Source organism: Oncorhynchus tshawytscha, linkage group LG05 (genome assembly GCF_018296145.1).
Source record: "Oncorhynchus tshawytscha isolate Ot180627B linkage group LG05, Otsh_v2.0, whole genome shotgun sequence".
In the NCBI taxonomy this organism is placed as follows: Eukaryota; Metazoa; Chordata; class Actinopteri; order Salmoniformes; family Salmonidae; genus Oncorhynchus; species Oncorhynchus tshawytscha.
Genome location: NC_056433.1, coordinates 31,783,887 through 31,804,038, shown reverse-complemented (window position 1 = coordinate 31,804,038; position 20,152 = coordinate 31,783,887). Strand labels below are relative to the sequence as shown.

General features: G+C 43.2%; 2 protein-coding genes across 4 annotated transcripts; both read right to left on the bottom strand.

Annotated features, from left to right (window-relative positions):
- Window positions 1–623: 623 nt before the first annotated feature.
- On the bottom strand, window positions 624–7,277 carry stxbp6l (syntaxin binding protein 6 (amisyn), like). 3 transcript variants are annotated; one of them, XM_024420684.2, is made up of 7 exons: window positions 7,122–7,277; window positions 6,369–6,556; window positions 5,046–5,176; window positions 4,615–4,954; window positions 4,193–4,291; window positions 3,333–3,505; window positions 624–3,032 (listed from the first exon to the last, which is right to left on the bottom strand). In XM_024420684.2, the coding sequence occupies exons 2-7, from the start codon at window positions 6,520–6,522 to the stop codon at window positions 3,009–3,011; spliced, it is 921 nt and encodes a 306-aa protein (XP_024276452.1). In that variant the 5' UTR covers window positions 6,523–6,556; window positions 7,122–7,277; the 3' UTR covers window positions 624–3,008. The 3 variants fall into 3 exon arrangements, with proteins under 3 accessions (XP_024276452.1, XP_024276454.1, XP_024276453.1); XM_024420686.2 differs by having other exon boundaries at window positions 3,333–3,502; XM_024420685.2 differs by having other exon boundaries at window positions 7,139–7,274.
- A 1,133-nt stretch (window positions 7,278–8,410) lies between these two features.
- LOC112250487 (phospholipase DDHD1-like) lies at window positions 8,411–20,026 on the bottom strand. Its single transcript, XM_024420680.2, has 13 exons — window positions 19,210–20,026; window positions 18,781–18,984; window positions 18,258–18,386; window positions 17,810–17,957; window positions 17,360–17,469; window positions 16,905–17,011; window positions 16,286–16,545; window positions 13,437–13,515; window positions 13,177–13,326; window positions 12,835–12,899; window positions 12,485–12,666; window positions 11,542–11,793; window positions 8,411–10,796 (listed from the first exon to the last, which is right to left on the bottom strand). The coding sequence occupies exons 1-13, from the start codon at window positions 20,000–20,002 to the stop codon at window positions 10,612–10,614; spliced, it is 2,664 nt and encodes an 887-aa protein (XP_024276448.1). The 5' UTR covers window positions 20,003–20,026; the 3' UTR covers window positions 8,411–10,611.
- Window positions 20,027–20,152: the final 126 nt, after the last annotated feature.

The window sequence follows — 20,152 nt, the reverse complement described above, 5'->3', positions numbered from 1 at the left end:
AAAAGCAATGTCGGCATTTATTTAAAAAATTAATTTAAAAATAAAAAAAATCCCTCATGCATTACATTTTAGTTGCATCAACGTTAAGTACTGTATTCTCCAGAAAGACCAGAAATGGGTTTCCTCAGATCCACACCAAGCCACCTGGATATACAATATATGAAAATACAGACATTGCATAAGCTACATTGTCCACATTTTGAGAATAGTTTATTGGTTTGGAGAGTGGTTTGACAGAGTTACGACCGGATGGAACACGTGGGCAGTAAAGCTTATGATCCCAAAACAATGATCCCAGTTCTTTTAAGCTTAATTTCCTTCTACTGAACAATCACTGGTGACTGAGAAATTTGACAGACCTAAAATATTCCAAACAAGCCTGACCATATGTTATCGCCTACATTATCAGTACGAACAGTCAAATGTGTTGCATTGTCAACGCAAGAATAAGTACACGTTCAAAGAATAACCTTAAGTAACGACATCATTTGTGATGGGCGGTGGATCAGATTTGACTGCGGTTTGAGCACCCTCTACTGTTGGGAAATAGGGTAAACAAAAGTAACGCCCTGTACCTCTGTCCAGGGACACACGAGACACTAGCACAATGAAAACAGAGAACATCAGATGGGTTTCATTTATTGGCTCAAAAAGGAGTGTTAAGGTCATTGCTCTTCTTCTCATTAAAGACAGTACAAGAAATCTCATTTACACGTAAAACAGTACTTGAAGCTCTGTAGTATAAGGCAATGTTAAACACTGCATTTCTAGGAACAATAAAACATGTCAGTACAGGGTTTAACGCCACGATCAGGCTATACAAATAAGGTAGTAAGGCACTCTTCTTGGACAATTCATTTAGATTCTAACCAACATTTTGCCAGAGCAGTAACATAGCAACAGAAAACATGCAGTTACGACAAGCGGCCTCTTTGTATTCCACTCCTGACAGTTAGCCGACAGAATAAGCGTCATTCTAATAGGAGTACTCTGAAGACAGAGGTAAGACGACCCTCTCACTTTCTGGGAGACGTTTAGCATAAAGGAGGGACATACTGCCCCAGCTGCTAAAGCATATCAATTAAAGGAAAACTCCACCCCAAAAACAGTCTTTCGGTGTTTGTTTCATTGGTCCATTGTTAACGGTCTCAAAATGTTTTGCTTGTCAGCAATCAAGTTAAAGATATGCAATTTTCAAAATATATCATACGGGGATGATTTCATCATCCTGTTGCTGCATCATTTGACACAAAAAGCCTCATTCGGGGATGATTTGTGTTTTGAAAGTTCGATATCTAGAAAACTTGATTGCTGACAAGCAAAAACATTGAAACTATGTCAATGGACTAATGAAAAAAATACCAAAAGATAAGAGTTTAAAGGAAAACTCCATCCCAAAACTGTCTGTAGTGTGCAGAATAAAAACATTATCACTGGGCATCAAAACAGCATTTAGCTAGACCTTCATCCTAACGAACCCTCATCACTAACCAACTGAACCATCCCATCTCTACCAGTCTCCTCATCACTAGCCAACTCCACGGTATCTATACAGTGTTAATCAGAAACTTCATCACACCAACGTCGTCCCCGGGATCAATTTGCTACCGCATTGAGCCGGCTGGGGGGGACGTGATTACCATCACACGTCAACACTAAATACCTTCCCTATGACCTCACCTAGAAGAGACCTGGTCTACATACATGAACCCACCATTCCAACTGCTACACTCAAATCTTTTCACATGGAACCAGCATACATGTAGATATGGCACAAGAGACAAAAACAGGTGACATACGTGACAAGACAGTGACAATTCAGGGGATCAATTAATCAAACACGATTAGACAAAGACAAGAGCAAGGATCAAATAGGAACATATTAACTAGAATTTGGAACAGTGATTGATGACTAAGCAATGGTTTTGATACAAGCAGGGAAAGGGCACTGGAGGAATTGAGCATGGAAAAAAACTGAAAGCAAATGAGTGCATATTCCACTTTAGAAAGAGCAAAGAAATCAAGCCCATTACAAAATCATGCAAAGAAAAAAAAAAAAAAAAAAAAAAAAAAAGATTTCACCAGGTGTTCCTTGTTCCCCTGCTCTGACAACCATGAAGGCAATAACCTTAAGAGCCACACTTATGCATTCAATGAATGTGCAATTTGTAAAAAAATATATTTAATAATGGTTGCGTCACATACTTCGTAAACAGGTGTAGACTAACAGTGAAATGCTTCCTTACGGGCCCTTCCCAACAACGCAGAGATAAAAAATTGGAAAATAATAACACCAGGAATTAATTTGCAATCAGAGTTGCATCGGTTCGTGCAAATATTCACAAGCTGCTCTGTGTGTGCCTATTCAGTCATAAATGATCAATAATTTATGCAATGAGCAAAAAAAAAACCTGAAATACATTCATTGTGGAGGCACGAAGGTTCTCAACTTCACTTGTCAGCTGTTCACTGTGTGAATTCATGAATCTATATTAAGATAACTAAAAGCGCACAACACAAAAGTTCATCAATACAATCTAAAATCCTTGTTATCAGAGAAGAGGCTACTGAAGCAGGGAAGACAGTACACTCAAACAGTGGGAGCATTGTGACACTACATTGCCATCCAGTAGACAAACTATCTATCCCATGAAAGGACACCATCATGTAATCCACAGGTCCTGTTCTAGAGGTGAAAGGTCATTCTTTAATCCTGTGGGGGGTCCATAACTGGGCCGTCCTCCCCACCTGTAAACACTTTAAAGTCCTTCTGACACAAGTGACAGTTGCTTGTCCACAGTCTAAGTCCTAATAGCAAGCGCAATAACCCAGTACTAGACAGGACTCTTCACAGAGGAATTGCAGTGTGACCACTTGGTTTCAACTCAGTCCAACATTAGTCCATTAGTTGCAACTCAGTCAAAGATTAGTAAAAATGTTATTACATAGAATTAACAAGTAAATTAGGGCCAAAGACTCCAGGAGCGGTTCCACAGGAAGATATGCCTCTAGTTTGAATACTTCAGAGCCAGCTAGAGGAGAAAGAAAATCATAATTTACACATTCTAGATCATTTCCTATTAAATAAAAAACATATTTTTTTCACTTCGATGGGCCACTTGGGAGGGCATTCTAGGGGCCTGATTTTTTTGTTGGTTGATGAGGTTGACTGTAGCTCTGCTGGCTTTCTCAGTGGGTAAACGTTCTGAACAAAGTCAACGTACACTGCAGGATAGCCATAGTGTGGAATGATGCAAAAACTTTTACCCACATGCTGAATCTATGTGTGTGTTAGCGTGTGTGTCTACTATTTACATTCAACAATGTCACACCTTGTGAGCAGTGTCTGCAAACTGCTGGGCTTTGTGCATTAGGTCTACTGTCTTGTCCTCGGCCCGGCCCAGTCTCTCCCCACGCTCCTGCAGGGCCTGGCTGGCCCTCTGGACTACACTACCCATACTGCCCCCTGGAGGGCGCTGCCCACTGGGTCCTGCTCTAGGACCTGCTGCACAACACACAGAGACAGAGAATAGTGCATCAGAGATAGGATACTCAGAAGACTGCAAACAAATCCTGTTCAGTGACAATTAACAATTATAAAACAGCCTAGGCATGAGTTCAGTATATTCATGGGTGAAAGTGTCAGAGAAGGAGTGCTGATCTAGGATCTGTTCATATAATAATATTCATTATGATCCAAAAGGCACTCCTACACTGAGACGCTTTGTGGATACAAGCCCTGGACTGGTCAGCTTAGGACAAAGACAACAACATTTGCTGTCGCTCTGTGTCTCTAGGCCCTGCTACCGCCTGGCACCTCTCCCAGTGCTACACATGACAACCCCCCTGTCAGCGGGTTCAATGGGGAGCCGCGTTCCTTCTCAGTCTCCCTGCCCCGGAGACTCAAGGCCAGCCTTTGTTTTTTAGCAGGAGGTTTGGACACAAAGTCACCACTCATCTAGGCACAACCTCATAGAAGAGCCATTCTCTACTGCAGTGGAGAGGTGTAACAGAAGACAATAGACCAAACCCATCCATCTCCTGAGAGAGGATTAGGAATCCATGAGAATAGAACAGACACAGCCACAAGCCTACTAAGGTCATCACCACATGCCTTTTGTCATCTCTGCAAAGATTGTGTTGCTACTCAGTGAGTATTAGGGGTTATTTTTTATTTTTTTGACTCACTTACCTCCAGCCTGAGAACGGCTTTGGTTTGAAACCATCACCTTCTTCATGCGATTGAAAAAGACCTTGCAACGGTACAGGACCAGATTCATTTTGCAGGCATCTGTTAGAATGACAATGACACAAATAGTGGAATCTGATAATAGCTGTATTATAACCATGATCAAAATAGGCAAATAGAAACTACAGAATCAAACATGATATTGGGAGTCCCTGCCATATTATATGAGATGATAAGACAAGCCACTCCTAGGGTTGACCCAGTGGTCCCAGAACAATTCACACTCACATATGACCCAAATTCACTCCCTAACCCTTCCACTAGCACTTCGATTTGAAAACATGGAAGCGTTAGGACCAAGGAGAAGGAAGTGAATTGGGACCAACTGTTGATAGACTGGGCTTATCCTTCAAACACTCCCTTACCTCCTGTGAGTTTGGACTGACAGTTGACAAACTCAGTATGATGGGGCCTGGGACCCACGGTGCTCTTCCGTCTAGCCTGGGCCACTGGTCCTCCCATCTGGCCCACTTGGGCCCCTGGGCTACCCTGGCCCCCTTGGGCCCCTGGGCTACCCTGGCCCCCTTGGGCTCTTTGCCCCTTCTGCTGGTCCCCGGATGGGCTACCAGGGACCCCCTCCTTGCCTTCCCAATAAGTCTGACAGGCGTGGTACATGATCTGGATGAAGATGCACTTCTCTGGCGCTGAGCTGGCCACCCATTGGTCAAAGGCGTTGTCGAACACCAGGTCAAACTCTGGGCAGTCCTGAGGGAGACAGTATAGGTCACAGGACAGTAGGGGGAATAGTGGTCTAAACATCCCAGCCAATAGGCATGTATACTGGTGGTGATGTCACCTTGTTGGGGTTGATGCCGTTGACCTGGCGAAGCTGCTCCACGGCCCACTGTGACCTTCTGGTGAAGGGGGCGGAGCCTTCAAACTGCTTGACTTTGGTGATGAGGAGCTGAGCTGGCCTCTTATTGGTCACTGGGGAATTGAGAGGTGTCAAGGGTTTACAAATATGCCAATACTGAAAGGTAAGCAAGCACACTTCATAACACCCACAATAGAGGATAGAAATGTACTCCCAACTAGAATCAAGATTAAAAGACTTGATAAAAGACTGGCTATCCAGTAATGGATATGTTTCATTGTGAACAAATTAACCCAACACAGAAGGCATAAGCAATCGGTCATCATCACAGATCAACAAACAGGCCACCTGTGGGGGGGGGGGATGTCAGTGCCAGCTGAGTATACCCAGACAGCCATCACACACCCAGCAGTGGTGTTTGGGTAGGGCCAGTGAATGAATGGCTCTGGGTGACTTCATCACAGTAACAATGGCGACAGATGACACTGAACACAGCTAAATATATGTGAATGACCCTTCCTGCTCAATTTTAGGATCCATGTCCTCTGACAGTGTCAGATGCAAAGATCTTAGATTACCAGCAGCACAATGTCGTTCTTGCAACACAATGAATAACTCTGCATCCTTCTGTTCAGACAATGCCACTATGAGACAGTTAAAACGCAGATTTTCCAATAACCTACTGAACAAGCGAGTTGTAGATAGCAGGACTACAGAGTAGCAACAGGACAGTGAACTGTAAAAGTCACACTGATCTATCAACCGGTCATCTCAGTATACCCGGGCCCGTATTCACGTCGATTCTCAATGTAGGACTGCTCGTCTGGATCAGGTCTCTCCCCTCTTATTCATTATGATTTAAAGCTGCAATATGTAACTTTTTGGGCTACCTGACCAAATGCACATAGAAAGGTGAGTTATAGATCTGTCATTCTTATTGAAAGCCCGTTTAAAAAGCTGTAGATCTGTTCTATGTGCGTCATTTCTATGCTAGATGTTCTTAAGTTTCATTTGAGACTTTCACTTTCAGTTTGTTAACCAGTTTCAAAACAGCAGAAAATACTATATTTTTGGCAATGGAAAATATATTACACAGCAGTTTAACTGGTAGTGATTCTCTACACTTGCTCGTTGTTAAATAAACTTATTTATGACAATTTCTGCATAGTGCATCCTTAAAAGGCAAAACTCATCTTAGATCACCACCTACCCTGAGATATCAAAAAAAAAAAAAAAATCCAACAAAACAAATGCTGAATGCAGATGTAGTCATGTTGTTGTATGCATAAAAAACACAGGTGTTACCTGACAAACAGATGTATGTCATGTAGTCTCCCTTGCCTCCAGTGGGCAGAAAGGGGACCCTTTTCCTTTTTCTCCTCTTCACCTCCACAGCCACTAGCATCCTCTCATCCCGGGGAGCAAACACCACCCTGTTGATAGCTGACTGGATATTCATGGTGGGACTGGGTGGAAGAGATTTGATGAGTGATCTATGAAGATAGTAGACAGTGAGACTGATGATTAGATTCGTTTAGTAGTCAGATGCACAGAGTCACAGATGTAATTGCAGTGTACAGTGAAATTCTTATGCCCCCGAGCTCCAACAGTGCAGGTCAAAGAGAAGTGAACGAGACAACAATTAAAAATATATATTGCACATTTACAAGTGTAGCAATGGTAAAAGTCCATTAGTGGGTGGGGGCAGGGTAAGTATCCATTAGGGGGGTGGAATGTCCATAGGGAGAGTAGCAGGGGAGTAAGTGAGAAGTGAATGAAACATTGATATATACATATTCATTCATGTAATCTTGATTTCCTGTGTGCCATATATAGACCATCATTAATAAATCAAGGAGCCTTAGAGGGTTATTTCTAACTAGTAAAGTGGTGAACGTTACACCTCTAAAAGTGGCAGATCATTTAAATCAGTTGTTGATCTATTTTACTTGACCGGAGTGAATTAAATAAATCGTCGCAAAATGATTTGCAGTAAAAATTCTCCATGGTGGCCTTCAGAACAATTTGCAAGAGAGCAGAAATAATCGTTTACAATACCTGTTTTGTTGTCTTACCCCTCACTCCTTCGAGACGCAGAAACAGGGAAGCTGCAGTAATGCTCACCAAACTATTCCAACGCCTTATAGCGGTGTTGTTTTGTCACACAACAACAGAAGCCTTGCGGAGAAGGCGAATCTGTCTGGGACGCCATCCCATTTGAGCAAGTTAGAAGTCACGTGGGAAATTGTAATGTTGAGTTGAATCTCATTACAATACATTTTAATAAATATAAATATTAATCTTGGTATAACATAATTATCTTTATTATTTGCAGGTTGCAAATATCTGGAACATATTGATTAAAAAAATGTTTGTACTCTTTCAGTACTGTAAAAACTTCCTTGGACATGAAACTACTTTAAAAAGCGTAGATATTGGGATTGATCCACGAAATGAGAGCCTTTTGCGTCCCTTTAATATTTTAAGTAGAAATTGTGCACAAATATTTGATTTTAAAAGCCTGTTATATTACATTGAGTGACCACATGGAAAATTCAATAAATCCGATTATTTTTATATGAATAAAGACTAACGTGACAAAATGTCCCTCTGTGATTCCTCCAAAATGTCTCCGAAGTTTTCAGCATCATTACAAAGCTCTAGGTATTTTGTTGTTTTGACAACGTAATTTCTGAAGATTATTATGTATTTCATGTGATTAGTGATGAATTTTAAGGTAAAAAATAAAAAATCAACTGTCCCTCATTTTAAGGACAACCCTGTCATGTGACCTGAACTCTCGTTTTAACATGGTGAAACTACTCCTTAAAAAAAAAAGATCTGAAGACACATTGAACATCTAATAGTTAAATCATAGTGAGCTGGTTCTATTCTTTTTTCCCATTTTCTGGTGTTTTGTGGTTGAAAACTTAAAAGGGGCGAGCATAACAGGTCAACCTTCCTACCCATAGACACGCTAGAAATGTTTTCAAAATAAATATAAAAATTGTCAAGCTTGCATTCGATTGCCCCTCCCTGTTGCACACAACAAGCTTCCATTCCCAGTCACAGGAGATTTATGGCTGATTTAAGATGAAGTCGTCAACACTGTTACGGTCAACCTTGTTACTTTATTTGGCACTTACTGAAGTATTTTTTTAATTTAACCTCTTCAGATGGGAAAGCCATCTGTTTTTTGTTAGGTATGAACATGTGCTCTTTTTGACAGAATGTTAAAATTAGGTGAAGTTACACTACTCAAAAGGAACCTAATTGGTGGAATGACCGACAGGCCGTCTTGTCTTTGTTCATGAGCACATTTGAATAAACTGAGACCACAGACAGACAGCTGTAGAGATACATTTTAATGTCTAACAAAAGGGTTACCAAGGTTAAGCATTACGTCATTAATTTGAACAAAACACAGGTTAAAAAGAGTGAGCAATGAGCATGACAGTGGATTGGGCAGTAAGTGGAAACATGTCCTCTAGTGCAAGGCAAATGGGAGTATAGCTGAAGAATGGACTACCCACAACACAATCAATCACAATTCAATGCCCTTAGGGTACAGTACATTTAGCCTCGAATGACAACTCTATGCACAATTAAGAGAAGATATCTATGTCAGTTACACATTATGGCACATGAATGGGTAAGTTGTAACATAAGGAAGAAGGAGGTATCAGCTTGCTATGTTTGAGTGTAACAGTGACAGTGTGACATGTAAACAAGGATATGCAAAACCAAGGAGTGAAGCACAAAAAAATCCTCTAAATCCTCTTTTCACACTACTGAGCCAAACTTAATCAAGCTGTATTGGAACTGGCCTGGTTACGTATACACCACAGTTGCTGGAATGACGCTAGAAAGGACAGAGTGAAAAGAAAATATCTGTGCCAGCACAGTACAGTTCCGCTCGGCCATATAGTGTGAATCAGGCATTTGTAAGCGCAGACGCAACGGGATGACACAGTAGCATACCTAGGAATCTGACAGTATGACTTAACAAGGGATGGACTCAAACACATCTGAGGAGAACTTAAAACAGCAAACATTCACAAGACGGCAAAAAAGGCATACTCTTAACACATACTGTGTACAAAATACATGACACCAAACATTTTTTTTTTTTAACTTCCTGATGGCAAGCTTGATTGATCCTTGATTATGGCAGAGATCCAATTTGAGTGATGTCACTCGGTGTTAGTGTAATACATTTGTTGTTGTTTTTTTTTACTTTAAAAAATCACAGAGGAACCCTCCAGGTGACTTTCAATGTGGCATGCTACAACCCCCCCACTACTAGTAAGACAATCTTAAGCAGAGCATATTCCTCCCCGTCTACGTACATACTGCACATCATGCTTCCTTTTCATTTTGGCCCGAATAGTTATTGATTTAAATAAAAGTGTTAGAATTGGAAGGAGTGTACTCTGCAGACTTCTCTACTGCTACTCTGTTTCAGTTCAATGGATGCACATGAAACATTTTGAGTCCTCCATGTGTGTGTTTTACTGTTGTTTTACCGATATGTCGTATCTCTGTTCGTTGCCTGACTAGAAAGTGCCGAAAAAATGTAAAGCTACCGTATATGTGCAACATGTCAGTGTTAGTATTACAAATGGAGTGCTCTTTTCGATCAAGACAATTCACAATAGAACAAAGCAAATCGGCGGCCTTCCTATGGACCAGCAAAACCGACCGAACCTGCCACTGTTATAAGAGAGAGCTAAACAAAAACTGTATTTGGCAACTTTGCTAAAGTTGTGTATCCAACATTAGTATCTTTCAGCCTAGTCTTGCAGTTAGTCAGTTAGTGTAAACATAATTTGGCGACTCCACGCATCGTCGCAACCAGTACAGTTAGTATATAGAGCTGCATTTCATTTTGTCTAACTATTCACCATCCAATGTCATCATCATTCATTTGGCTTTAACCCTAGCCAGGTTAAACTGAACGGATAAAACAATGGTGAGTGCTGTGTTCCGTCTGGCTACTTCAACCCTTCCATAACAATCCACTTTGATCGACCTGACGGGTTGAAATCAAACGATGCAATTGAACGGGTTTCAGTGTGCTTCTCTGAGGAATTCAGACCATGAAAGGATGGATTTGAATGTAACTCTCTCAACAGGCTAAACATCTGAATGAGTGTTGATGCTCAGAGTTGAGAGAGGTTAGGCTTGAGCCATGGCTACAGTTTCAGGAGTCACACAGACCGAGTCAGAGCTGTGTCCGACACCAACACAGTCCAAGAGACACAGTCATCATTTACGGTCACAGGAAAGAGGAACAGTCTTAATTGGGGTTGGTGGGTGCTTTGGAGGGGAGACGGTATTCAATAAACCCACAGGGTGGATGAATTGACAGCATTGGGAACATTAGAGGAACAGTCACTATTAGAACCCGTAGGGTAAAGGGAACGGTCTCTGACGAGATCACCACCAGCTGACCACAGGCTGTGGAGTGGTCTCTGACACACAGACATGTCTCCTCGGTCTGGTTGCAAGATCAAGTGGGTGTGTTTGCGTGTGTGTTGGCTGTGGGTTAGGATAACTCTGGGTTATCCTCAGAGAGCTGAGTGGGATACTCCTGTCTGTACATGAAAGTGAGAAGAAACAGTGCCACGTCGTGTGAACACCAATAGGCAGTGTGAGAGGTCACCGCCGACCAATAGCGGCTCTCCACCATGCCCTCTCGCAGTTCAAAGTCAATACGCCTCTCCAACTCCACTGTAACACACAGAAAGACAAAGAGTTTCACAACAAACACACACACAAAACACGCACTTTAAATACTAGCCATAGATACGGGGACAAAGCAGTTAAAAAACACAATAGGGAAACCTCTGTCAAAAGGGCATAGTGCGTAGTAAAATTCACTGCTGGCTTTCGAAAACAATATGAGGGAGTAGGGTCCAATACATTTTTCATATACTTAAAAATAATTACGATGTGCTTGATTTAGCCTGCCTAGCATGAGTTTGCACTTTTGGTTATGACACCGGTTTGGTTCTTTGGCTGTCCCCCCCATAGAATAACCCTTTGAATAACCTATTTAGGTTCCAGGTAGAACCCTTTCCACAGAGGGTTGTACATGGAACCCAAAATAGTCCTACCTGGAACCAAAAAGAGTTCCCCTAGGGGTACAGCCAAAGAATACCTTTTGGAACTGTACTACAGGGCAGAGTTTATAGATTTCTTCCTTCCAATTAGTTTTTCCTGGCCACTCTGCTCTTGCTTCTGCCTTTGCTTGGGTCTAGGGCCGGGTTACTGTAAAAGCACCTTGTGACAACTGCTGATGTAAAATGGGCTTTACAGACACATTTGACTGACTGATTGATTGTGCCTGACAAGCTAAATCAAGAACACCTCAACAATTTCATATAAAATATTTGCAATGCATAATTGATCCAGGTCTGTGGGGAGCACTAAGGTAGATGCTTCGGTTGAATAGATCTGGTATAGGGATACCTACATGTGGTGTTGTCCAGGATAGCCGAGGTGGAACGAGACATGGAGTGCTCTATTTCTCTCGTCTCCTCAACTACCGCTAACTTCTCCACTAACTCCGCAGCCACGCCCTCCTCCCCTGACACGGCATTATCCACCTCTAAGACCCCGCCCTCCGAGTCGGAAGGCTCCTCCTCCACGCCGCCCACGTGACCACTTGAGCGCGAGAAGCGGGAGAAGAAGATCCCGCCGATGCCTTTGCCGAGACTTGCCGCGCCTGCCGAGACAGAGAGCACACAGCGAAACTCAAAGACAGACAAGCACACATGCACACACTCACGATCACATGGCACAGCACAGGACAACACATAAGTCTACTAACTTCTCACAGATATAGGCAGAAAAACAAGGGAACATTTATACTGTACCTATCACACCCATTGATTTACACAATTGCATTAGACTTGGTCCTATACTGCAAAGTGTTCTGTAAAAATACTATCTAATCATCAATGAAGGAAATCCTTTATTCATAGGTTCTATAGTGTCAATCCCTGTGACAAGACTTAATGGCTCTCCATTGATTTGTTGAGGCTGGGTTTTCTGGACAGTGGTTCTGTGCTTGGCTTGCTGCTACATCAGCTATGCAATCTACTTCTGTTTCAGCGAGCAAAAATTAGGCATTTCCACAGAATAAAAAAATTATTACACACACACACACACACACATACACATATATATATATATCTTAATGCGTAGGTCCGTCCTTGACTAAAGCCAAACAGCCCACTCTGTCTCCACTATAAAATAACAAAATAGGCCAATTTCAGGAAAGACCAAAGTAAAAAACACCAACAAGATAAACAAAGAGCAAAGTCTAAAAAGCAAGGAGATAAAAATGAAGAATCCACCACTGAAAGTCCCTATGTCTCTCCCTTCCTCCCCCCGTCACTCATGCTCTCTCTCACCCATAATACTGGCTTTCCCCAAGTTCGTAATGGACTCTCCGTAGTGTCTTCGGGCCTGAGGGGGCGAGGTACAGGGGCTAGGGAGGCTCTCTGTGTCCGAGACAGATGCACTTTCCTTCAGTGCAGGGTTGAGAAGCGTGGGACGGATCTGGTCGTACGGAGTCGGACTACTTGTGTTATACCTGTAGATCCCGGTCACAATACAATACATGTCATTCACAAACACTGATTCGTACAAAAATGCTCCAAGGGTGCTGCTCTGCTGCCGATTCTGTGCTGTCCCAATGTGTGTGTGTGTACTGACTGTGATCTATTCTACTCAAAAATAAAATACTAAATCCACTACTCACCAGTGTATTTGGACAGGTGAAATGTTACTGTAGTTCTTTAAGATTAGGGGCTCCAATCGGTACGCCTGAAAATACAGCCATAGGCATCATTAAGCACTTCCATCATGCCATCAGCAATCTCGGAACCGGAACCCAAAACCAAATCGTACGTACACTATCTAGCCAGCCACCTGATTTGACTCTGGAAGCACAGACGGAAACAGCAGGTATGTTTCCACCCCTACCAAAGCCCTTCCTGAGCCCCTTTCCCTTCCAATCCTTTATGGATCTGCTACAGTATACCATCAGTGACTGACTGCATGACTGAATGACACTACTGTCTGGTTCAGTTGGTTGGCTCACCACAGGGTCGGTAGGATGAAAAACGTTGAAGAGACGTTGGCAGATGGATTTGGGTAAGATGTGATCCTGGGTCACGTTGTTCCCCGGTCGGATCCCTCGCAACGCCAAGAACACGGCCAGGGGAGAACCCATGCAAAAGAAGTTCTCCACCTATAACAAAATAAAAGGCACAGAGAAAATCAGAGGGGAACCGCGGTTAAATCCATGGCTCAATCTATCTGTCATAACAATTAGAAGGAATGAAATATGGAATTTGTCACCTTAAATTTCAAGGCTGAAGAAGAGCCTTCAGATGATGGGGATTGCAAACCAGCAAACTGATTTTCCAAATCCCGTAACCTTTAGACATGAATGCAACACCAATATTATCACACAACCGTAAATGAAACATAAACATTCAACACTGGGGACAAATGGCGGTGGGATCTGGGTCGTATTCAACAGGAAACACCGTAGCAAAAAAAAATCCTACAGAAGATGAGTTGGAAAGTTGAAGTAATCCCTCCCTGTTTGAGCCAGTTTTTTCCCCCTGTTTGGTGCCTAATGAATTTCCGTGAACAGACATTTCAGGGAGATAAAAAAAAAAATTAAATAAAAATACTTTCAGAATTCATACACTACATGACTAAAAGTATGTGAACACCTGCTCGTCGAACATCTTATTCCAAAATCATGGGCATTAATATGGAGTTGGTCCTCGTTTGCCGCTGTAACAGCCTCCACTCTTCTGGGAAGGCTTTACACTAGATGTTGGAACATTGCTGTGGGGTCTTGCTTCTATTCAGCCGCAAGAGCATTAGTGAGGTCAGACACTGATGTCGGGTGTGGCTCGCAGTCGGTGTTCCAATTCATCCCAAAGTTCTTCCACACCGTTCTCAACAAACCATTTCTGTATGGACCTCACTTTGTGCACGGGGGCATTGTCATGCTGAAACAGGAAAAGGCCTTCCCAAAACTGTTGCCACAAAGTTGGAAGCACAGAATTGTCTAGAATGTCATTGTATGCTGTAGCGTTAAGATTTCCCTTCACTGGAACTAAAGGGCCAAGCCCAAAACATGAAAAACAACCCCAGATCATTATTCCTCCTCCACCAAACTTTGGCATTGCGCATGGTGATCTTAGGCTTGTGTGCGACTGCTCGGCCATGGAAACCTATTTCATGAAGCTCCCGACGAACAGTTCTTGGTTCTGACGTTGCTTCCAGAGGCAGTTTGGAACTCAGTAGTGAATGTTGCAACCAAGAACAGATGTTTTTTTTAACACCCTACGCACTTCAGCACTCGGTGGTCCCGTTCTGTGAGCTTGTCCGGCGTACCACTTCGCGGCTGAGCCATTGTTGCTCCTAGACTTCACAATAACAGCACTTACAGTTGACCGGGGCAGCTCTAGCAGGGCAGAAATTTTCCGAACTGACTTTCTGGAAAGGTGGCACTCTATGGCGGTGCCACGTTGAAAGCCACTGAGCTCGTCAGGAAGGCAGTTCTACTGCCAAAGTATGTCTATAAAGATTGCGTGGCTGTGTGCTCGATTTGATATACCTGTCAGCAACGGGTGTGGCTGAAATAGCCAAATCCACTCATTTGAATGGGTGTCCATATTCTTTAAAAAAAATGGTATATATAGTGTATCTCAGCAAAGGCCTATTTATTTCTAAAACAACACACTCCCTCATCATCACAAATTGTAAGCAAGCTAGTTACATTCCCTCTTAAAGACATGAATGCCATCGGGAAAATCAGGTGATCATTGATGTTGATGACTGATGTAAATCTACAAGTTAGCTAGCTCAATTTCTTTTACTGATTGTGATTTACCTCTTTATATCTTTCTGCCTCTATCTGCTGCGGCTATCAGCCAACCAGACCAAATATTGATGATGATATAGGCTAAAGCAAGTGTTAACAAGTGTTAATACAATTTTATGCTGCTGTGGCAGTACATGTTGTTTTTTGTACTATTTCAAATGAATTATTTTACAAAGACAACAAACACGTTAACAACACCATAGAGTACAACAGTATGAATCATAATATCCATAAAACCTAATGGTCAAACAGAGAAATGGGTCCAATCGTTTTTCCACCATACATTTTCCCCACGGGGGATTTCAGAAACACAAAATAATGGGTCTGTGTTTCGTGTGAGCTTACTATGGTGTGACGTTTTAATAACCGTCTAAATCTGTCTCGGACAACGTGGCGTTTATCAATATATTTGCTTGTATTTTACACCCAACAAATGAAATGCTAATTAGCTGCTGGCTATCATAAAGAACGAAAAATGCCATGATGATCTGGACGAGACTGCTGAATCGAGGCAAAGGTAAGAATCTCTAGATTAACTATCTAATGTTAGCTAACTGTAGTAATGAATAAATTGTCTAAATTCCTTTACATTTACGCGTTAGCAAAGGTGCCAGCTAAAGATGACGTGCTTGCAGGGATTTGTAGTCTTGCATGATGTCTACTTTGATGCTAATTAGCATTTTCGAATCTGAGCGTAAATAGAGACGAATATATAGATAAAAGTCACCTTGTCCGAGAGATTTACATGGTTATCAAAAAGTCACACCAGTGTAAGCCTACACAAAACACAGCCCTTATTTTAAGTGTATCTAAAATCCCCTGTGGGAAAAATGAATGGTGGAAAAATTATTGGAACCATTTGCGTTTGACGGTTAGGTTTTATGGGTATTATATGACAGCTCTGTGGGGCTCTATAAAGAGGGGGTATGGCCTGGGTCCTATCAGGACATACAGGGCACCCAGCGGGTCCTGCCAAAGCACGCCCAGCATCCCGTGTGCAACGAGTCAAGCCTGGGGTGGGGGTGATACTGTTGGCAGTACTGTTGATATATAAACTAGGTAGCTAGCTACAAACACTTGACCTGGGATCGCATCTCTCAAGCCATGCATGTTTGGATACCGGGAGCGCACGATCTCCGTACACGGCAGCTCAACAGGCACAACCAACGGACGGGTTGGGGGGTGGCAAACTTGACGACGACTTGCGGGCAGTGGGTTCCAATCAACAATGACAAAACAAAATAATATTTTTGGGGGGAGGGGAAAATTAGAGCCTGACCCTGGCTATTGAGTGTCTACCTACCTGAGTCGTGTGAGTCTCAGCTCCTCTTGTAGGTGACGTTCCTGATAGCTTGACCAGCACTCTTGCATCTCTTTTGGGTCCGGCGATAGTTCTTCATGATGGAAGCGTACGGGGTCCCAGCCTGTCATGATGTCGAAGGTTATGACACAACCCAGGGAGTGGGACACGATGGACACCTTGCCACTCTCCTCAAACTCAGGGTTCCGCATGCAGAAGAGTGTGTATAGACGATTCAGCTCCTGAGTTAGACCCCTAGTGATCTACAGACACACGAAGCATGATGAATTACATTTGTGTATTAGGCAGCAACTGCAAATTGGTAGATATTAGAATTTGAGATTGAGTGTGTGCGTGTATGTGGTAAAATATGCATGGGACATGCAGACAGGTGTGTGTGTGTCTAGACACATGGCATGCTAAAGTGGACACTATCATATGTCTACTGTATGTTTATTTGACTCACAGTGACCAGTGGGCCCCTATAGTTGTCTACTCTACAGACATACAGACCAGCGGTGGCTGGTGGCACCAAACATGGGGAGGAGGGGCACATAGGATTCATGGTAATTTATTTGGAATGTTAATGAATGGGTGGTGCCATTAACTAAGAGAGTCTCACCTCGTCTCTGTACAGAGGGCTGGTGTAGTACATGATGTCCATAGCACTGCTGTTGAGCATGTCTCTGAGTCCTCGAACTTTGTCTGGAGTGATGGAGTCCACTGTGTCTGCAACCATCACACAACCACACACACACACACCAAGTCACCTACAAAGACATTTCAGTTCCTCCGGTATGTCAAACAGTGGGACTACAAGCAAAATGACCTATCTATACACACTAATAGCTGATGTTACTACTTAAAGGGATATTTTATTTCACCTTTATGTACACAGGTCTGTCTCATTGCAAGAGAGACAAGACAAGAAAAAGATACACATACACATACGATAAAAACCCGGACTCTGCACCCTGCCATCTATGCTACCATGAGGTTTATTGGCGACAACGTTTCTCGACCACTCAGGTCTTCAATAGGTCACAAAGTAGGTGTGGCCAAACTGGCCAGACATACCTCCATCCAGGCACAGTTTGGACCTCCACTCCACAGGAAGGAACTCCACATGCTCTGTGGAACGATCGGAGAAATGCTTCTCCTCCATCTTCCTAGCAGCGTCCCTCATCCTGTAGACGAGTAAAGGCACAGAGGCAGATGCGCATAAACAAACGTTACACTACCAAGAATGTTTGGTCATATATTCTAGGAATACCCTCTTCATGAAGCTTTATGAGCGCATTATTATTGCACAACATAGCTGTGAATAAGTGATCATAAACAATGGTGCCGCGACAGCTTTAGATTGAATCTTCCGGGTCCAATCGTTGGTATCCTTTCTCCCACTCTGCTCGCTTTCTGTACAATAATACTAGATTATAAACATATGAGATTGTATAAAACTCTATGGCAGGTTCTGATAGGGTTTTATACAGTATTATAACAGAGTTCATTGTTCCTGTAACTCACATGCTTGTGTTCCTGATGATGCGGCCCTCATCCATCTTCTGGCCAATCCCATGCACCACAAAGACAATGTGTGTTGTTTCGGGCGGTGTGTCTTCGGGCGCTGCCTCCTCAACATAGCCCCGATGGAGACGCGTCCCACTACTGCCAGCTGAGGAGGACACAGGGGAATTATACCAGTTATTATACAGAACACTGTAAATGTAGTTTTATACAGTACAGAAACACAGTATTTGAGCAAATCCCACAAAAGATTGCTAGTTCTTTCTGTCAAAATTGATGTTTTTACTCAGGATCATTATGAGATGGAAAAAAATACATGCTTATGTTATAATGCATTATAACCATAGGTGCACAATTGTACCTGCAGGTTTTAAGTTAGGTGTTATACACCTCATTGTAGGCAGTGAAATACAGAGGATTCTTATTTCACCTCTGTGGGGAAACAAACCTTTGGAAAAGCCCAGTCTCTGGGTGACAGTGCGTGCGATCTTGGAGGTGGTGGCATCACTGTAGAGATACACCTCGTCCACACTGTGCCAGTCCACATGACTTCGGCTCAGTTTCAAACTGTGGATCGCTGTAAGAATCAAGAGGGAAATTAATTAACATAGACCTAATAACTTCCTTCCGTTAATGTGAATTAAGTCTCCAGTGACTTTTGTAGAAATCCCACTTCCATACACCGCTTGCATGCACTCAATCAAGAGTCGTGTTCAGTAGGTAATAAAACGGAAGAAAATTGTCCAGATATGAAATTGTCCAATAAGAATCGCTTGTTTTGGTTTTCTGCAGTAGCCATGTGCGAAGTTCTAGCCACGTTATTTTCTTTCCTTATTCAAAGTGTTTGTTTTTGGGCCCAGAACCGGTGTGTGTTGTTCATCTATATCATTCACATAGAATGTGACACAATACACCCTTCATCAACACTGTCACGCCAGACGCCCCACATGGCACGCCCCCGTCCCACTTGCCATTGAGTCCATCCACTTTACAGTCCTTGCTGTCCACTGCGGTGGTCACCACCTCGGTGGCAGTCTCGTAGATCTCCCTCATCTGGTGGCCACGAAAACGGGCCAGGTGCTCCAGCTCGATGAGGTCACTCTCGTCCTCCTCCAGAGGAAGCCACGTGCCGTCAATGAACCACTGGCCCCTCATCACAGGAATACGGTCCTGTTCTGTGGACAAAGGGGTTGCGATGTATGGTCATGTCGGTCCATCTGTATTGAATGAGCAGGTATTGAATGAGCAGTAGGCTAACTTTGCTCTATGCTCGGACAGATGTGGGACTGTTATGACATGCTTATTGAATAGGAATGGCATCAGTGTAATAAAACCAGGATTAACAAGACAAATAGCACGAGAGAGAGAAACATCTATAGAGATAAGAATAGGCTACTCACGGTTCCAGTAGACAGGGTAACATTCTTTCTCTTTGACATCCACTTCATAGAGACCCCCTCTGACGCAAACAGCCTCAACGTTGACACTTATGGAATCCAGGTCGATGTCATCTGTTTCGTATCCTCCCTCCCCTCCACCTTCCCCTTCTCCTGTTGCCGGGTCCGCCTGAACAGCTCCCCCCTCCGCCACATCCTCCGGTTGGGCCTCGGACCCCGTGGCTGACCCACTGGGGTTCTCTGGTTCGGTGGCATGATTGTGACATGTCACCTTGCAGGGGTTTAGTTCACATAATTTGCGGTAAATTACTTCAATTTTCAAAGAGTCGTGTCCAACAAATGGCTTCCAGGTTTTCTTGTCCTCTTTGTAGAACCATCGCACTTCCTCGGGTCCCAGCTCGGTGACGACCTCCCCGCGGTGTCTGGAACTGTTGGAGCGGTTCCGCTTCTTTGTAGTCACACTCCCATCACTTTCGGTGTACTTCAGGTCGTTTGTGATGTCCAAATAGCCTGTCCCTGAGTCGGGGAGAGAGTGATAGCCCGAGTAAGTTTCCTCCACTAGGCCCAATATCATGCCGTCTTGAGATAAACGGTGATCGCCTAGCAACAGCGGAGGCAAGTGCATTTCCAAGCCGGACTGGACCGAGTCCATCTCCCCGTGTATAGTCTCTCCCATCGGTTCCTCGTAGCAGGACACAAACACATCATTGGCCATATCCCAGTCATTGCTGCTCACGGAATTATTATCCGAGCTCAGTCGACGGGTAGTCGGCTTAATGTCCTTAAAATTGCTCATCACTTGACAAAAAAAATCAACAGCTTGTTCCCTAAAAAACAATATGGCCTACGTTCTCAAACGTATTTATTTCTGCGCCTCTTGTTGACCTTTGATTGACAGTCATAGGTCCAGGAAAAACGGTTTCCAAACCTCCTCCTTGATTATTGT

Excerpts from the sequence above, each read along its gene's own strand:
- LOC112250487 (XM_024420680.2), bottom strand. The coding sequence starts at position 20,002 with ATGAGCAATTTTAAGGACATTAAGCCGACTACCCGTCGACTGAGCTCG. Across the intron at positions 17,470-17,809 it reads ATCATCAGGAACACAAGCAT|GATGAGGGACGCTGCTAGGA; the intron begins GTGAGTTACAGG and ends ACTCGTCTACAG. Across the intron at positions 17,012-17,359 it reads CAAACTGTGCCTGGATGGAG|ACACAGTGGACTCCATCACT; the intron begins GTATGTCTGGCC and ends TGATGGTTGCAG.
- stxbp6l (XM_024420684.2), bottom strand. The coding sequence starts at position 6,522 with ATGAATATCCAGTCAGCTATCAACAGGGTGGTGTTTGCTCCCCGGGAT. Across the intron at positions 5,177-6,368 it reads GACATACATCTGTTTGTCAG|TGACCAATAAGAGGCCAGCT; the intron begins GTAACACCTGTG and ends TCAATTCCCCAG. Across the intron at positions 3,033-3,332 it reads TTGCAGACACTGCTCACAAG|CTGGCTCTGAAGTATTCAAA; the intron begins GTGTGACATTGT and ends TTTCTCCTCTAG.